At 34.7% G+C, this 18,645-nt stretch overlaps 2 protein-coding genes across 4 annotated transcripts in view; one reads left to right on the plus strand and one right to left on the minus strand.

Moving 5' to 3' along the window:
• The window catches only part of LOC126755348 (putative ATP synthase subunit f, mitochondrial), a 565,888-nt gene that overhangs the window by 217,518 nt on the left and 329,725 nt on the right, over positions 1-18,645 (plus strand). The gene's annotated exons all lie outside the window — the stretch shown is intronic.
• Positions 240-2,176, minus strand: LOC126755347 (uncharacterized). Its single transcript, XM_050467842.1, has 2 exons — positions 2,001-2,176; positions 240-797 (listed from the first exon to the last, which is right to left on the minus strand). The coding sequence occupies exons 1-2, from the start codon at positions 2,010-2,012 to the stop codon at positions 441-443; spliced, it is 369 nt and encodes a 122-aa protein (XP_050323799.1). The 5' UTR covers positions 2,013-2,176; the 3' UTR covers positions 240-440.

Raw genomic sequence — 18,645 nt, forward strand, 5'->3', positions numbered from 1 at the left:
ACGGCCTACTACATAACTCAGTTAGGGAAGAAAAACTGCTCTACTTCAGTATATGCTAAAAATAATACACCAATCATAAATGTATAAATAACATATTTTTATTTTTAGATTAAATGGATATTTTACATATCCAATACAAAGTCAATTTGGCTTCAAATATACACCAAAATAATAACGTATAATATAGATAATACTGTTGATATTGCTATGAATAAGTGAACTTAATACAATCAGGTGCATAAGCTTCTAAAACTAAACATTGTCCAACAACGAAATATAAATTTGAACATTAAAAAAATATTTGATACTAAAAAAGCTTTTAGAATATACTTCAGTCTCTCATCTCAAAGTGCCAAGCGAAAGAGTTCGGCGAGAAAATAAGCCACCAAATCGATTGCAATGCTCCCTCTTTCTCTTAGCAGCTTCCACTCATTCACTCCTCAACCGAATAAGTTTGGCACAAATAACTTCTTGCGCTTGCCGTCCGTACGCTTGTTCTTAGCAGCATTCGGCGTTGCGCTATTAACGCTAGACGACACGGTATCCACACGTCTATTTGCGTACAGGAAGGACTCGGGAATAGCAGTTATATAACCGTCCTCGACGTAGTAGTAGCCACGACGCAAGCGACTCAGGTGATAGTCGGTAATCGGTTGTTGATAGGGCACTATATAGTCGCGCTCAATCGTATCCACATAGCCGTCTAAGTACGTTACAGTAGGCTTGGCATCCGCAACGGTAATGTAATTGCCGAAACAAATGAGCAGAAAAGTGAGGCAGGCTCGTGCGTAGAATATCTGAAATGGTTAAGATGAAGTGAAGTTGTATTAATATGATTATGGTTTTTGCCTTCGGTGAACATATTTATCGATTTATTTCCTCTTTTATTTTTGTTTCTTGAAATAAATATTCAGATTTTTATACCCTGAACAGGGTATATTAAGTTTGTCACGATGTTTGTAACACCTAGAAAGAAGCGTCGGAGACCCTATAAAGTATATATATAAATGATCAGTATGTTGAGCTGAGCCGATTTAACCATGTCCGTCTGTCTGTCTGTCCGTCCGTCCGTCCGTCCGTCTATATATATATATACGAACTAGTCCCTCAGTTTTTAAGATATCCTTTTGAAATTTTGCAAACGTCATTTTCTCTTTAAGAAGCTGCTCATTTGTCGGAACGGCCGATATCGGACCACTATAACATATAGCTGCCATATAAACTGAACGATCGGAATCAAGTTCTTGTATGGAAAACTTTCACATTTGACAATGTATCTTCACCAAATTTGGTATAAATTATTTTCTAAGGCAACAATGTAATCTCCGAAGAAATTGTTCAGATCGGTTAACTATAGCATATAGCTACCATACAAACTGAACGATTGGAATCAAGTTCTTGTATGGAAAACTTTCACATTTGACAATGTATCTTCACCAAATTTGGTATAGATTATTTTCTAAGGCAACAATGTAATCTCCGAAAGAAATTGGTCAGATCGGTTAACTATAGCATATAGCTTCCATACAAACTGAACACATAATTACTAAAAGAAATGCACCTTTGAAGGGTATATTAGCTTTGGTGCAGCCGAAGTTAACGATTTTTCTTGTTTATATTTAAATCAATTCAACCGAATATTATTATTTAAACAATTATTTTATCCTTCCAGCTCAGCAGTTATATTATTATTTATAGTATTTTGTTAAAAGAATATTTGGATGATTGTTTTAAATGAGAAGATTTTAATCCCTATTTTAATAAATTAAATTAAATAAATTATTATATGTAAGGATTTTTAGAGTGTCAGAGCTTTAGAGAATTCAACAAAAATTTAAAAAATTAAGCCAATGAAAATTTCTTGGTTTCACACAAAAAGTATAAACTGTTTTGCATCCTTCATTTTATTATAAAATCAAAACAATATTTTTGTCATTATATAACACCCAAATATGTATTTTCCAAAAACTTTGCGGCATTTAGTCCAACTTTCAACTCACTTTAAAATTCATGTTTGAAATATAGTCCAATTCTGGAAACGACGTTCTTTACACACAAGGATTTCACTATTAAATTTCGGAATTTCCAATCAAAGTTAGTATCACTTCGCAAATTCGCAGAGTTCTAGAGTTCTAGAATTATTTGTATTTCGCCGAGTTTGATGTGCTTTGATAGTCAAATGCGTTCTGATTAATAGTCCACCAACGCATATTTTCTTTATATACCCATTAGCATAACCAAGTACACCCGAGTAAAGTACTCATAAACAAACGAAAGCAAAAGCCAATTACCGCCATGCCATTTCTATGTACGTACATATGTATGTGCGTATGTAAGGCCCATTAAGTAAGTATTTATTCGCGTATTGCTGTGAAGTGTTAGCAACTCCTTTTTTCCTACAATTATTTACGTTGTTGTTGTGGCTGCTCAAATGCCGTTGCCGCATTTATTCTAAATGAGAGCAAAGTATGTGAACGCCCGCCACCCAACATGACCGCAATCAGGTACACTCCGACTGAGGCACTTAATGAGCATTGAAATGTTTGCATTGTATATCATACATAGGTATGTATGCATGTGTGCTACAGTTCATATTGGAATCTAACTTCATTTTTGTTTACGCCAATTTCAAAAGTGAGGTTAGGATGTGCATTACACTCATAACAGCTATTTGTTGTTTACCACAATTGTGTTTATTTATTATATTTTTTTTTTTGTTGTAATAAGCAATTAATATGCGCAAATTGCTGGCGAAAATATAAATAAATACGAATACTCATAGTGAAATTCGGAGGAAGCGCAGATTACTCAGGCCAGCAACGACCTTGCGCGACAGCACTTGAGTAAATACATAATATTTGTCTGCCGGCATGTTTATTCAAAAAATAATTTTTGTTAGCTAATGTTTTCTGGCTCTGATTGTTTGTCAACGGAAAATTTGTCAAGCAACAAATTTAACGTTGCTCTAATTTAATTAATGCCTCTACGCGTCACCAGAGCTACTAATTAATATGGGAAAGTTCCTTTCCTCTTTGTTTTTGTTTCGAATAGGAAAGACGCTAAACAAATAAGTGCACAGTAACTTTAAAAGTTAAGAAAAAGCAGCTTGCTTTGCAAAAATTCCATTCAGATTTTTATTGTTGTGAAAAAATTCCATTGAGAACATATACATATGTATGTATGCTATTCATAAACTGATTCATGAGATAAAAGCAAGCCATAGACTGCAAATTAGATAATGAGCTTTTGAAAATTTCTACCCAGTAACAAACGGTATATTATGAGTTAGTTAGTTACAAAAGACATTCAAGCCATCATTAGGCTCATTGTTTGCTTCCAAATGAGTCTCCCTAAAACAATAAAATCTACAAACGGCGAATTTGATAAAATTTCTAAAATTTTTATTTCTTCTCTCAACCGGCTAAGGGCAGAGTTTTCACAAATTCTCAGATCAATTCACTTAAATTGGCTGGCAGCAATTGGGGTCAATCTTGTATACTAACGTATCCATTTAACCAAAAAACTCATTCGGGTCTTCTTCGATACTTAATATCAGCAATGGCGTATTCAGTGCGCACTCTACTACGTCTCTGAGGATGCGCGTTATCCACTGGAGTAAACGTGTTGAAAACTCGATCCATGGTTGCTCGAATTCCTGACTCTGCTGTGCGCGAATATTTTTTTTAAGTAGGGGAAAGCATCAAAGCCGGAGCGCGGAACTTCAATCCGCTAAACCTAACTTACTTCCAACTGCAAACTATCCACGTAACCACCTGATTAAGTATTACTTCGTGGGAGTGATAAGACATTTAAGGGTAATAAAAGAATACACGCTCAGTTCGAACTAATGTCGTGATGGAATCTGTACAGGTACCTTCTAAAGCACCCATGTCCACTTAGTATTTGGGTTAGGTGGAAATGGTGTCGTCTGTCGATCCACGGATGGATGTCTGGTATCAGTCTGTGAAGTGAGGTTTGCCCCCGCTGACATATTGTTAAGCTTTTGACTCTCTCTTCTCTTTTGTCTCCTCTAGACAGCTCTAATAACTATATGCTGCTCGTATTCGTCAGCCTGGATGTCAATGGGCTAATACTTCAGCAGCAGCACTTGATATTGTTCGGAAAGCACTGATAACTCTTAGAGCCGACATTAGAGCCGCATATAAACAAACCCTTCTCATTAACTTTTCGAGTAAAAATCGCCGGGTGCTACTCACGCAGCCTTTATTTGCCATCTTTCTTGATAAGGCGTTTCGAATTTAATTTGAGCCTTGAGTCTATTTTTACTCCCAAAGACTTTAGTTGTGGCTGTGAATGCATCTCACATTCCCCTATGGTGAGAGATATACTTTCTCCCACTTTTCTAGTACTTATGAGCAAGACTTTTGTCTTGTGCTCAGCCAGTTCTAAACTCATTGGGAAGAAGCATTGGCGCAGACTATTTATGCACTCATTGCATTTGCTCCAAAGGTCTTCTACGAATATGCCGAATATTGCAAACATTGTTTAAAATCAACTTCAAATTTTCGAAATATATTCTCAAATATACATATGTGTGTATGTATGTACAATTACTAGTTCAATAACTTAATTTAAGAACTTACTTGTATAATTTTTCTCACTAAAATACAGCATGTCAGTAATAATGCGAGCACTTTATTATACATATTTTTCATATATTAATATAACAATTATATTTTGGATACAAGGTGCTTGCAAAAATTCCATTTTAGTTTTCCAAAGTGTAGTGTAGTTATTGGGAAATTCTTGTAATTACAACAAAATAGCTGATAACTTTGCTGGTAACTAGTAACTAAATTTCCGCAAATTCCACAGGAAGCGATCATCAAGTATGTTGGAGTTTCCGAATATAATCTTTTGCTGACATTAAGTGTTTTTTTATTAAATCCTAAACATTATTTATTGAATTGACGTCTGATGGATGTAATGACCGATCATAAGTAACAATAAGTTTTCTTGTTTTTATTGAGTACAAAGTCTGCTCCTTTGTTTCGGCTCATAGTCTTCTTTCAGTATCAAATCATGTTTATTTTCGCCGTGAAGCATTTCAGCTGAGTTCAGTAAAAACTTTCCAAGCAATTTTATCGTTTTAACGGAGTTCAAATTTTCTGTTAAGCTACTCAAACCCCCAAATCAATAAGCAGAGGCATCCAAAAATGTGCATCTTTAGGGGTGCCTAACACTCCTTTGAATAAAAGTTTGTGCTTTCCTTAGCCAAACACGTCTCAATGTTTACTGTATGCCTCTGTAAATATCATGTTGTTCAATCATGGTGACACTTGCCTGTAATCAATACAACCTTTTTCAATGTGTGTAAAGTAGGGATTTGATGTCAATACTGCTGCATTTTTTGTTGATTCCAGATCTCGAAAGTCTGTCCCGTATTGTATTTTTAGTTTCTCTCAGACTGAGCAGTCGTTTCTTCTCAAAAAAGAGAACAATAACTTTGTGTGCACTTTTAGATGACACGCGATTCCTCCCTCTTCCTGGCATATCATTTGCGTTTCTAGTTTCTCCATAATAGTCAGACCATTCATTCACAAGTCTACAACTTTGGGATGTTTCGTTAGAAAGCCTACCTGAACACATGCTCATTATAATTAATTTTTCTTAACAGGTGAGTTCTAAATTCCCCATTTTGAAGAGAACAAATACAGTTGGAGCAAAATCCTTGCTTGATGACGAATTTCCAGACACTGCCCCAGAAAAATCAACCATCAAGGAATGGTATGCTAAGTTTAGACTTGGTGAAATGCGCACAAAAGAGGGTGAACGCAATGAACATGCAAAAGATGTTGTTACCGACAAAAAACATCAAACCAGAAAACGATACATGGCACCATCATGTTGCTTACGGGAATTCCTCAATATTTACCAATAATTTGTATAATTTATTATTTATAAATGTATTTGCGTACTATGTTGTTGTAGCAGCATAAAATATTCCTTTGCTGTGTCAACAATTTTTAACTGGTTTTCGTCCGTTTGGTAATTTGTAAATATTTACCTTGCTGAAGTTCGCTGCTTAAGTCTTTTGTTTGCTCTTATCATAATTGGTTTAACTCGCTTAAGTTCATATCAAAACCATTTTTTAAAAAAGCAAAACGTGACTTTTAGTAAAAGCTTTTGAAATGCAAAATGTTTCCATACCACCTATCCCACGCCCCTTCCCTCTTTGTTCAGAACCACTGGTGCTGTTGAACTGTACAAAACAGTGAAAAGTAAGCGCGCTTAGCGTGAAAGTGTTAAACTGCTGTGAAAACAACAACATTTGGTGCAGTAATACAAACAGCGCAAAAATGCAAACTAAAGAATTTAAAACCTTTAGACGCAAATTCTTTATAGAGAGAGTAGAGTAAAAGAAGGAGAAAATTGAAAGGTAAATAAAAAAATTCGCCACAAGACAATCAATTGCATAGTAAAAATATTTGCGAAATTTAATGAGTAATAAATCTGCAGAAATCATGTCAATTTGTTTACTTACTTTGTTTGGACTTTTAATTTTCGCGTATAGTTGTTGTTAAAACATATGTACTCATTCATGCCTGCGAGGCGTGAAAAATGTTATTTCAATAATTTACATACACACTTACATACATATACCTAAAGGCACATCCCAGCAGTATTTCGTAACAGGAAAATAGCACTTCTTTCACAATGCGTATTCAGCAGAATTGTGGTTAGTTTAGATTCCCTTCAACATACCGGGGGCAAAAGCGAGATGTCAGAGTCAAGGACTTGGATCATATTATTTATTTTAGGTATATGCATATGATTCAATATCGACTAAAATTCTAAATATAAAGGTGTCCAAATATCGCTATTTCTTATTCAACCTCACTCACTGACGCGCTCATTAAATAGACTACATATTGTCAAATTCTAACCGGGGCCTTTCAATCAATAGATTGAGGTAAACCTCACTTCTGTGTTATTTAGAAATTTATACAAAAGCAATATTTTGAACTCTTTATCATCTGATCAGATTTTATCAGACTAAAAAAACAAAATTTTCATGTATTTAAATACAAGTCTTTATTATCGCCTTAAAATTACGTTATTTCTTTATCTAATTTTCCATATACTTGTTATGAGTCCTGGCCTGGGACATTCATGCCTTTAGCTAATGACTCTAAATGTGTTCACTGGACTAATGGCGTGGTCTCTGAACCGTTTTTTCTGCTTCGAGAACAAACGAAAGTATCAAGGAAGGAAAATTTATAGAATACAGTGGCTGAGCGATGACTCGTTTCGTGTTTAGACAAGGCAGTCACAATCAAAATGTCAAAATGTGCAGGCGAATACCATGGGGAAAAATCTATGAATCTTCCGCCCGCAAACTCGGTCCTTTACTTAAACTTTCTTCCAGCCTTATTGACCGTTGAACTTGTGAAACGAATTCATGAAGAACCACACCAAGCCAATCAAAGAGACCGATGAGCGTCATCCCAATTTTGGTTTTTCAATTTTGGCTCGTTCTTTTGGAGCGACATACGTTGGATTATTGAACACTTTCGACGTCATATTCATAAACCCTCTCAACAGTATAGATGAGTTTGATGAAATTAGGGTCTTCAGCAAAGTCGTCAAGCACCTCTGCTCCACGTCATTTTTGCTAAAGATTCAGGTCTTTTGGTACGAGTCAGCATTTAAACGCTTCCTAACCAAAGCATAAACCAAAATATGTCCTTTTGTGTGAATTCTGGTACTTAGAGTTTACATAAAAATCTGATTATTTATATCAAAAAGCACTCCAGCTCTGAAAGTATTCAACGCAGTACCTGCCGGGGGAAGCAGAGGAAGAGGAAAACCTCCACTCCATTGGAAGGACCAAGTGGAGAAGGCGAAAAGAAGAAACGACTGGCGCGCTGTTGTTAACTCGGCTATAATCGCGTAAGCGGTGTCTACGCCAATTAAGAAGAAGAAGAAGATCAAAAATTCTAAAACCAAATATAATAAAAATATATTATTAACCTTATCGAGGCATCCTGAATAGTTTTTTCAGAAAGAAACCCGATAAAATTGTAAGTATACCCTCAATTAGCACCGGTTTATAAGATATGACAAATAAATCGGCTTTTTCAAAAAAACTAAGTTTTACCAACCTATTTCCTAAAGTCATATTTAACTTCTCTCTTTAGAGTTCTCAGCCGCGTCTATATTTAACACAGAACTATCAGCTTTTGGCATACTTTTTTAAGTCTAGTATTCCTATTAGATTTATCTAAATTAAAATAAAATTTCAAGGAGCTTATCATACAGAAAGCTATACTTTTTTGGTCTACTGAGATAAGCTGATAAAAAGTTACGACCTCTCTATTTACTTACCTATTTCATCAACATGGCACAGTCTTTTTTCAGACACACCTATTTTCACGCACTTATTTAAATTTTAGAATAAATATAAATAATTTGCTATTTATTATCATTTTATTATTAATATAATATTTACATTTAATCGTCTGGGCTAACTTTGCAAAAATTTCCATCCATAAAACGAGTTCATTGTGTCGATTTGCTTCATTCAGCGTGTGAATATTACTTTTTTCTACGTTTCTGCGTGCTTCTAGACAGCGCTTTTGAGCACTTTTTCGCCGAGTCTATTCCTAAGCATTTTTATTATTACTATGCAGGAATTTGAAAAGTTCTTTTTTATTGTATTAAAATATTTAGTTGCGATTTATATTGTTTATCGTCCGCGCCTAGTATTGGCTACCGTCTGCTGCTATCGTAAATTTGTTGTAAATAAACGATTCTGCAAAGTGCAAATCATTTTAAAACAGCAACAATGCACTGCTGCTTCACATAATTATTGATCAGCTACTAAGTACTTTCATTGTGCGTTAAATTTGTGAATTAGTAGGGATATTCATTATATGCTGGTGAGAAATTCTTTCAGTCGCTAACCGAGTTTGTGAAGTCATTTCGATTGCCTCGCAAAAGTTAATATGCGGAATTTTGGTATTAGCCATCAAACTATTCGTTTTATACCCTTGGAACATGTTGCAATGGAGAGTATAAAAGTTTGGTTTCCTTACCGATTATTTGTGTTACCTAAAACTAATTTAGTTAGATATAGGGTTATGTATACTCATATATAAATGATGATACGAGAATATATACATAGGAAGTTATAAAGTGAGATATCTTAATTAAACTTGCTACACTTGTTCCTTTGCACCCAAGAGAGGTCGGTATTGCAGATGCCGTAATAGGATATATAGTGCCATAACTAAGCACTAAATTAAGATATAAAAGTTTAGTTTGACACAAAGGCACGGGACACTTGTAGGCAATAACTTTTGAAAAGTGGGCGTGGTACAGTGGCACCGCTCCATACATTTCTTGGAAAAAAATAGAAGGAGTGGTCGTACAACAATGAAACTGTGCAGAAACACTTCTCTGGACTAAATTAAGAAATTTTGAAAAAATCTTGGAAAACCGCCCACTGCCACACCCACCCCATATAACTGCAATTGCCAAAATTTTTATTTTTGGACCTAGGGACTTGAAATTCGGGACACTTCTTAATTGAGTTCTCCTGATGAAAAAAAATTAAACTTAAACGCAAAGTGACGTTATTTATACCTTTACCTTGATAAAAATCCAATATAATATGCAATGTTTTAATTGAATATGTAACAGGCGAAAAATTGTGTTAGTTTTTATTTGTAATATTATGCAAGCACCATATCTTTAACAATGGGATCTAGTTCTAAGGAAATTTTGTTCGAATGACGCCTTAAGCTACTTATGTATGTAAGGATCCGAAGTTATAAGAAGTCTGTTGAAGACATAAGTATTTGTGGAAATTCGAATCGATGTTACTGAAAGGGACGGTAAATGGCGGTTGTTTTTTTTTTTTTAATTGAAAGTATAGACTCGGAACTCTCGTTTTTTTATAGTAAGAGGGCTAAGCAAGGCAAAGTACGTAAAGTTTTTTTTCATCAAAAAAAGAAAAGTTGATATTTTTTAGTATAATTTTTGAAAAATTATAAAAATTAGCTTACTTTGCCAATTTCAATGATTTTTTTTTTTATAAACAAGTAGGTGCTATATTTTCACTAAAAAATAAAAGAAAAGCCATAGCTATAAACTTATACACAAAAAAAATTCTTTATTTGGGCAATAATTTTAATCTGATTTTATTGAATAACTTTCCGTCGACTTCTGTCAGTTTTTTTAACTATAAAATTTCACTTTTTATAAAAAGCCTTGTTGAATTTTTCTTATCCAAATATTTCTTTACAAAACAAAATCATTAAAGTTTTAAAATTGGAAAGTGGAAAAATCCTCTTTTTTCCGCCGAAATGCCACTGTGCGTGGCCCAGTTTTCTAATAAGTTTAATTTACATATCTCCTAAACCACTAAAGCTACAATAACCAAATTTAATAAGCACAAATTCTTCAAAAACTCCTACCGACAGTGCGAAAATGAATGGAATCGGAATATAACCCCGCTCACTCCCTATATAACGGTACTATTTAAAATTACTAAAAGCGCAACGAATCAAAAATTAAATACGCCATACAAATCAAATTTTACCTCCGAGATCTCGGGACAAGACCAACCAATTTCGACTAAACTTAGCACGTGGCATTTTTTTTTATATTCCTATGCTACAGTGTAAAAATGGGCGAAATTACCAATCAAGAAGTAATTAATATAACGGTATAAAAAATTTAGCTGTAATAACTCCTTCAAAGTATGTCTCCTTATGACCAAAAATTGTTCAAATCGAAACGAAACTGTTCAAGCCCCTAGATACCAAATATGTGGACTCCAGTATTCATCGTTGACTTTTACCGAAAATATCGATCAATGTGTGAGATAGACACTATCAAGAAAGTATCGGGAATTGTTACTTTCCCCCTCTCATCTCCCGCTTATATGGAAGTCAGGATAATTTTTTTTCCTAGTTTGGTACAACTGTCCTTAATTATGATGCCAAAAATTAGCGCGATCTGTCAACCAGTGTGTTTACAGCAGCTGTGTCAGTCGACCTTTGTCGAATTTTAAAATTTAAATCAACGTATTTGTGTTAAATTTTGGTATGATATGGCCCCCTGTGACTTTTACATACATATTATGTATGTACATATATATAAATTTGCTTAGATTCCGATCCTTTGGTTGACGTTTTACATCATAACGTATTTTGTTGACGTTGATTCTTCCAAGTTGCAAGAGTATACAATGTTCAGTTAGCCCTTTCTTACTGGTTAATATACATATTTAACAAGTAAGGAAGGCCTAATTCGGGTGGAGATTTTAATTACATTTCATTGATTGGAAGTGAAGTTATTGCGTTTTAAGTGTCAGTATGTTTGTGTTATCGGTGCGAAAATGAGCTTCGAACAAAGAGGCAACATTAAATTTTGTTTTAAAATTGGTAAAACTTTTACCAAAACGTTTCAATTGATGAAACAAGTTTATGGCGATGACTGCCTATCCCGTAGCAGAGTGCACGAGTGGTTTCAACGTTTTCAAAGTGATCGTGAGGACATAAATGACGACCAACATGTGGGCCAATCAAAATCGTGATCACCGGAAATTCCATCGAACCTGTGCGTGAATTCATCAAAACTGAGCCGAAATCATCATTGAAACTCATGGAGATAGAATTGAACATCTACAAAACATCGATTTATCGCATTTTGACCGAACATTCGGGCTTACGAAAGGTGTGTGCACGATTTTTTCCGCATTAATTGACTGACGACCAAAAATTGCTCCGAATCCATCATTCGAAGGACATCATTAAAGAGGTCCAAAACGACAAAAACTTCCTTTACAATATTTTGACTGATGACGAAGTGCGGTGTTTCCAATATGATCTCGAAAGAGTGCTGAATGGAAGCCACCGGACGAGCCGAAACTTAAAAATTCGCGCATGGAGAAGTCAAAAGTGAGGACAATGCTGATTTGTTTTTAGGATTCCAAGAGTATTGTCCACAAAGAATTTGTTCCACCCAGCCAAAACGTTAATGCGATATTCTACCTTTGAGTTTTGAAGCGTTTGGTGCGTCGTATTCGACATGTTCCTCCGAATATCGCGAAAATGAAAGTTGGCGTTTGTTGCACTATAATGCGCCGTCTCATCAATCGACGCCTATGACCGATTATTTGACCAAAAGTCACATTTTAATCACTAACCGCTCCCCGTATTCACCTGACATGGCACCGTGCGACTTCTTCCTTTTCGAAATAATGATTTACTCATGAGAGGAAAGCGTTATGCAGACGTAGAGGCCATTCAAAAGGCTTATACCGGCATACTATATTAGTTATAGGGAGGTAAGTTAAGTTTTCGCTCAAATTTATCTATTTTAGGCACAAAGATACGCTGTTATGAGTTAAACTCGCTTTTTTATTTTCATTGAGATAACTCATATATTGACCGATATATGCGCTACAAAGTCACTCCGAAGTTCGAAAATCGTTGTATTAAGTATATGAGGGCTAAGTGAAGTGAATACATACAGACACATCATTATAAGAGAAGGATTATCCCCAAATTTCAGTTATATATTTTTATTTTCGATCAAAAGAATCGACTATAAGTGCCGTGGTCTAAATATTCGGTACCTATGTTCCTGAGAAGTTTTTATTGGATTTGAATAATTTTTGGTCAAAAGTTGGCATTATTCGTGCGAAGTTTTATCCCGTTATATTAATTGCTTCTTCAAATCATGTACTGGAAAGTGAAAGAAACTAGTGCAATTTAAAATTCTGTTAGACGTATGTATAAGGGAAGTAGGCGTAGTTGTAGTCCTATTTCGCCCATTTGAATATACATCTATGGGAACATGATAAAAATGTTATGTAGCAAATTTTTTCGAAATGGGTTGGTTGGGTCCAGAGATATGGGATTTCACCAAAAAGTAGGCGGTGCAACGCCCATCATCCAATTTTGCAATTTTGTATTTAGTTATTGATTTATTGCACTTTTAGTAGTTTTTAAGAGTACCGTTATATGCGGAGTGAGCTGGGTCATCCTCCGATTCCATCCATTTTCACGCCGTCGGTAGAAGTTCATATAAGATTTGTACACACCAAATTTGGTTATTGTAGCTTAAGTGGTTTGGGAGATATATAAATTAAACTTATTAGAGAGCGGAGCCACGCCCACTTTTTCAAAAAAAATTTCCCAGGTGTACCCCTTGCTACTGCAATCTTCTGTACCAAACTACAGCTTTATATCTTAAATAAGTGCTTAGTTATGGCAATTTATGTGTTTTCGGCTAATGGCGATTTGTGGGGGTGGCAGTGGTCCGATTACAACCATCTACGAACTCGAGATGGGTCTCTTATGCCAAGGGACCCACATACCAGTTTCATGGAGATATCTCAATTTTTACTCAAGTTACAGCTTGCATGGACGGACAGACAGTCAACTGGATTTCAACTTTTCTCGTCACCCTGATCATTTATATATATATAACCCTATATCTATCTCGATTAGGTTTAGGTGAACAAAACTTAATACTCTATAGCATCTGGTTGCAAGAGTATAAAAATTATTAAACTAATTCGGATATGATCAGGAAGAGAATTTTCAGCATGATAAAGGTAAACCCTAAATTATCAGCAGCTGATACCGCAAAATCTTTAAAGAAGTCAATTGTGACTTACACCCCGAAATAATTAGAAATTTTCTTCGCAACATCTATTACAGAGCGAACACTCCCAATACAAGCCATTCCTTTCTAGTGCCAACGTAAGTATTACATTACTAGGCCAAAGGAGTTTTGGATATAATTATTTTTACTTAATTACGTATGTGAATCAAATTTCAATTTATTTGTCTCTGACTGTCGCTCTTTTGTTTGGATAAATAAACTAAAGTGCTCAATGTCGCACTGAATACCGTCTTTTGAAAACTTGTTGTTTCAAAGCAAGTGAACTTTATTTTCAGTTCACTGTATATCTTTTGATGATTAGAACATAGAATTCAGTTTTTACAGTTCCGTTCATAGAACCGATACGTGCTCTTGAGTAAAAATTTAGTGGAATCGATAATCCTTTTTCGGCAATAGTGTGTTGTGCAGCCAAAAATCGATTTAGTGCTTCTATTAGACCCATATACCTCATTCCTGATTTATACAATTAATCCTATATCTCAGGAATTCCTCGACGAATTTAAAATAAGTATGACATTAATCTGGAAATGAATGGGAATGAAATCGGACCATATCCTCTTAAAATTCAGTGCACATTTTCTCCATAATAATGCACCCTTGTGCAAGAATTAATAAAATCGCATCATTACTTCCTTAATAGATAACTCTATGTCGTACAGGTATATACCAGTCAAAATGTATGATATCTTTAGCTAAGAGTACAATCTGGGGTATATTATAGGTTGATGCCGAAAATTATTGAAATCGATTCACGAATAAACAGCCCCATATGCACTAATTATCATTTTTATAGTATATATTTTGTATGCTGAATATATCGGTCCTATTTTGAGTTATCTGATAGTTTGGTAAAACTATGGTAATTAGCGTACTTTCCTTCCTATCCCCAGTATACCTAATTTTGTGATTTCTGATTTCCAGTTGACAAACTGTTTTTATATTTTATAGGTCAATATTTATGACCGTTAAGTGAAATTAAATGGATCTGTTTTCTTAACGATAATGTGGTTTGGCTCTGAATACCCCTAATAACATGATAACTCAGCCTTCAGTTGGCTTTTTTCTCATATACTAAAATTTATACCTGTTAGTTTAGTTTATATATATGTATATGTATATATATGTCATGGAAAGTGTCCATAACATAAGTTAGTAAAATAATCCATTCACAGTTTACTAATGACTTCATATTATAAGCATTTTGGGAAGCCCAAATTGATTTCAATAAAATTATAAGACATTTTTTTAATGATGGATGTAATAGGAACTTACTCAAAGATAACTAATTAGAGATAACTAAAATAGTTCAAATATAACAACACATAAAATTCTTATTGCACTTATTTAACCAAAAAGGTTTGGCACAAATAATGGCGTATGTTCTTGCACCTCTTCATCCTCACCATACTCTTCACGACGCTCCTCGTATTGTGGCCGATATCTCTCGTCACGTTGCTTCTCTTCAGCATGCACCTTGCGGCGATAGTCTTCTAATGTGCGCCGTAAATGTTTATTTTCCACAATAGTCACTTTATCCGAGCCATCTTCCACCCAAAAATAACTGCGACGTGCACGGCTCGGCGCATCATTTACTTCTAGATTTTCGACTATATTTGGGGATACTGGTTGAACCGCGGAGACTGATTTGCCTTGAACCCCAAACACAGCTAATGCGAGACTGAATATCAGCAAAAATGTGAGCTAAGTATTCGTAGGATTTCAGTTATTTCCTTATGTAGCAAAATTTTTCAAAAACACTCACCGGCGAGTCCGTAATTTTAAACATCTTGGTTAGATTGATTGACGATTGGTTATGAACTGTTTGGAAATAAATTTCAGGCTTTATATTTATATAGCACATTGAGCACATCTCTTAATTGCAATAAAACCGAAAATATTATTACTGTGTAATTTTTTTTCATGGCTTTATCGACTATTGACATTATTTAATTTTGGAAATTGATGTTTTCAGTTTTTGAACCGTGTTTATGATTTCACTAATTTTTATATGACTTAAGTTTAACGCAGTATCTGGTTTGGTTATTAAGTTTTTACAGTAAAGTCAGCTTAAATAATTTTTGTAACCCAATGAGAATTCTTAAGCAGCATATTAGCAAATACGCAAACCATTAGCATCTGTTATACTCGTTGAGTCGTAAGTTTTAAAACTGTATACTCTCACAACAAAAAAACTTGTTCACCTAAATATTGTTTCTAACTATAGCTAACAATTATATATTGCATTATATAAATGCTCGAAATGGCGAGAGGATTGTCTGACCTTAATCGAAAACTTATAAAGTTTTATAACTAAGCTTAAAATTAAGAAAGAAAACTATAATTTTCTATAGGGGATCGCAGTAGTGAGGGACATCTGTGGCTGAAAATTCTCAAAAACTGAACGTTACCGCTCCCTATATGCTTAGGACACAGAACTTTTAACCACTTAAGCAATATCGGCCAAATTTGCTGAGGAGGAGAACCTTTGACATCTCAATTAAAGAGTTACATGGGTTTACGGGTTCGACTGGAATTTTTTTATTGACTTATTAATTCTACAACACCTCTAGAAAATTGGCCTAAGCTTTCAAGTTTCGGAGATACAGCGCTTGTGCGCTCGAGGCTAGCTAAGCCAAGGGCGCCATCTACAAACGCTATTTTCTCGAAACTGTGTTTTTGAAGTCGGTTGGCAAGATTACTCGAGAATTACTCAACCGATCTTCATAAAACTTTACACAGGTCTTTGAGATACAATTTTTAAAGACTTGGAAGAAGGAATTTTTTTTTTCGATTACCTACAACTATTTGAAATTTTAATTTTTTTGTAAAAATTTCTGTCAAAAATCTAATTTTCAGTTTTTTCCTTCATCCAAGTTCTAAATTAAGGTTATAACTAAAAAACGTACTTTTTTCACTTTAGATGACCTTGAAAGAAGTCATCCTCACCGGAAATGGCGTCGCAATGGCCGAGTTTAAAATATTTTTTCCAAAAATTTCAGAATTTCTTGTTAATACTGTATGTTTGTTACAATAAATTTGTTTAATAAAATATTTAATTTTTTATATGAGAAAAAAATTGCTGACAAAAGGCATATTTAACATAAAGTAAAGTCAGCCGGGAGTTCGAAAATCCTTATATTAGTTATATAGGGGCAACCCATTTTTGACATACAGACATACCATTATAAGAGAAGGATTATCACTTAAGTACTGTTATATATGTATATATAACAAATTGACCAACATTTTCGATCAAAAGTCAATTATAGGAACCGGGGTCTAAAACATAGGGGCTTGAACAGTTTCTATTGGATTTAAACATTTTTTGACCCTAAGATGGCAGACACTAAAGACATTAATCGTGTAAAGTGCCACGCCCATTGTCTAATTTTCATGCAGGCTCCTCTCATACCATCTCGGTGATAAAATTTTATGTCTGTGGCGTATTTAGTTATTGATTTATCGCACTTTTAGTAGTTTTTAACAGTACCATTATATGGGGAGTGAACGGGGTTATCCTCCGATTTCATTCATTTTCACACTGTCGATAGAACCAAAGTTAAGCTCATTTTTGACCCACTAATTCTATAAGAAATGCATCCTTAAAAGGTGTTATAGCTTCGTTGCGGCCGGAGCTACCATTTTTTCTTATTTAATATAAAGTATTTCCAACACCTGAAAGTATTTCATCAGCTTTGATCTCAGCGAAATAGGTGGGTGTTAAAAGTTCAAGAGACCCGAATCATCCAGAACCAGATTTCAGCTCTGCCTTATAGCCTTGACAGACGGCAGCGTTAATCCGGGTTAACTGCGCACTTACTCAGATCCAAATTTGTAGGTGACAGACGGCAGCTATGCTAGTTTGAAACTGTCGTAAACAGCTGATTGTCATTTTTATAATATTTTCAATGAAAATGGATAGAAGATAAACATTGTGGTTGATAGCCGACCAATTTATACAAAACCATTTTATATTACAAAAACATATCAACACGCTATTTTTAAAACTGGATCATAACATAAAACTTCTTGTTTCATTATATTATTAAAAATTTGAAATACAGCTGTCAGCGTTTCTTGCTTTTCATTCACAATAGATTAAAATTGGCCGTTTTTAACAATGTTACAATAAAAATGTAGCTAAATCTCTAAAATTTTGAGGATTAAATGGGAGTTAGCAACGTAGTTATCTTGACTAACTCCAGAATTAATCCCGATTAATGCAGTTAATATATATAAAACTTGTTAAAATCAATATAAAATTTTGATATTACTTCTAGCTTAAAAGCATTTCCTGGTTCAGACCCAAAATTTTTTTATACGATTTGAAATATTCAAAATACGAGGGCTGCTATATATATTCTGGCCTAGGGCAACACTGAGTGTTGCCAGGTGCAATCTGACATTTCCATTGGAAAGTTTGACATTTTTTAGCATAACATCACTCAGAACGTTTTGTCATTTAATCGTGAATTGTTTTATTTACAGGGAATTAAAAACTTCATCTCGGCCAAAAAATGGAATTAACTCGTGAACATTTTCGTGCGATCATTTTTCACAACTTTCGGCGTGGATTATCACGACAAGAGTGCATCGATGAACTAAAATCTTTGTATGGCTATGAAGCACCATCCTATAGCACTGTGAAAAACTGGTACAACGAATTCAATCGTGGCCGACGCTCGCTCAAAGACGAATTCCGTGAAGGTCGTCCACAAACAGCCGTTGTGCCAGAAAACATCGATGCCGTACGTGAACTGATAATGCAAGACCGTCATGTAACATACATACCTTCAGATAGAGGCATGCCTGTGCATTTCTTTCACCAGCATACATTCGATATTGCATGAACACCTGGCCGTAAAAAAGGTTTGTTCTCGTTGGATCCCGCACAATTTGACAATCGCTCAAAAAAAGGCTGGTGTGGATTGGTGTAAAGAAATGTTGAAAAAATACGAACGCGGTGCTTCAAAGGACGTT

The sequence above is a fragment of the Bactrocera neohumeralis genome, chromosome 4 (assembly GCF_024586455.1).
Source record: "Bactrocera neohumeralis isolate Rockhampton chromosome 4, APGP_CSIRO_Bneo_wtdbg2-racon-allhic-juicebox.fasta_v2, whole genome shotgun sequence".
Classification (NCBI taxonomy): domain Eukaryota; kingdom Metazoa; phylum Arthropoda; class Insecta; order Diptera; family Tephritidae; genus Bactrocera; species Bactrocera neohumeralis.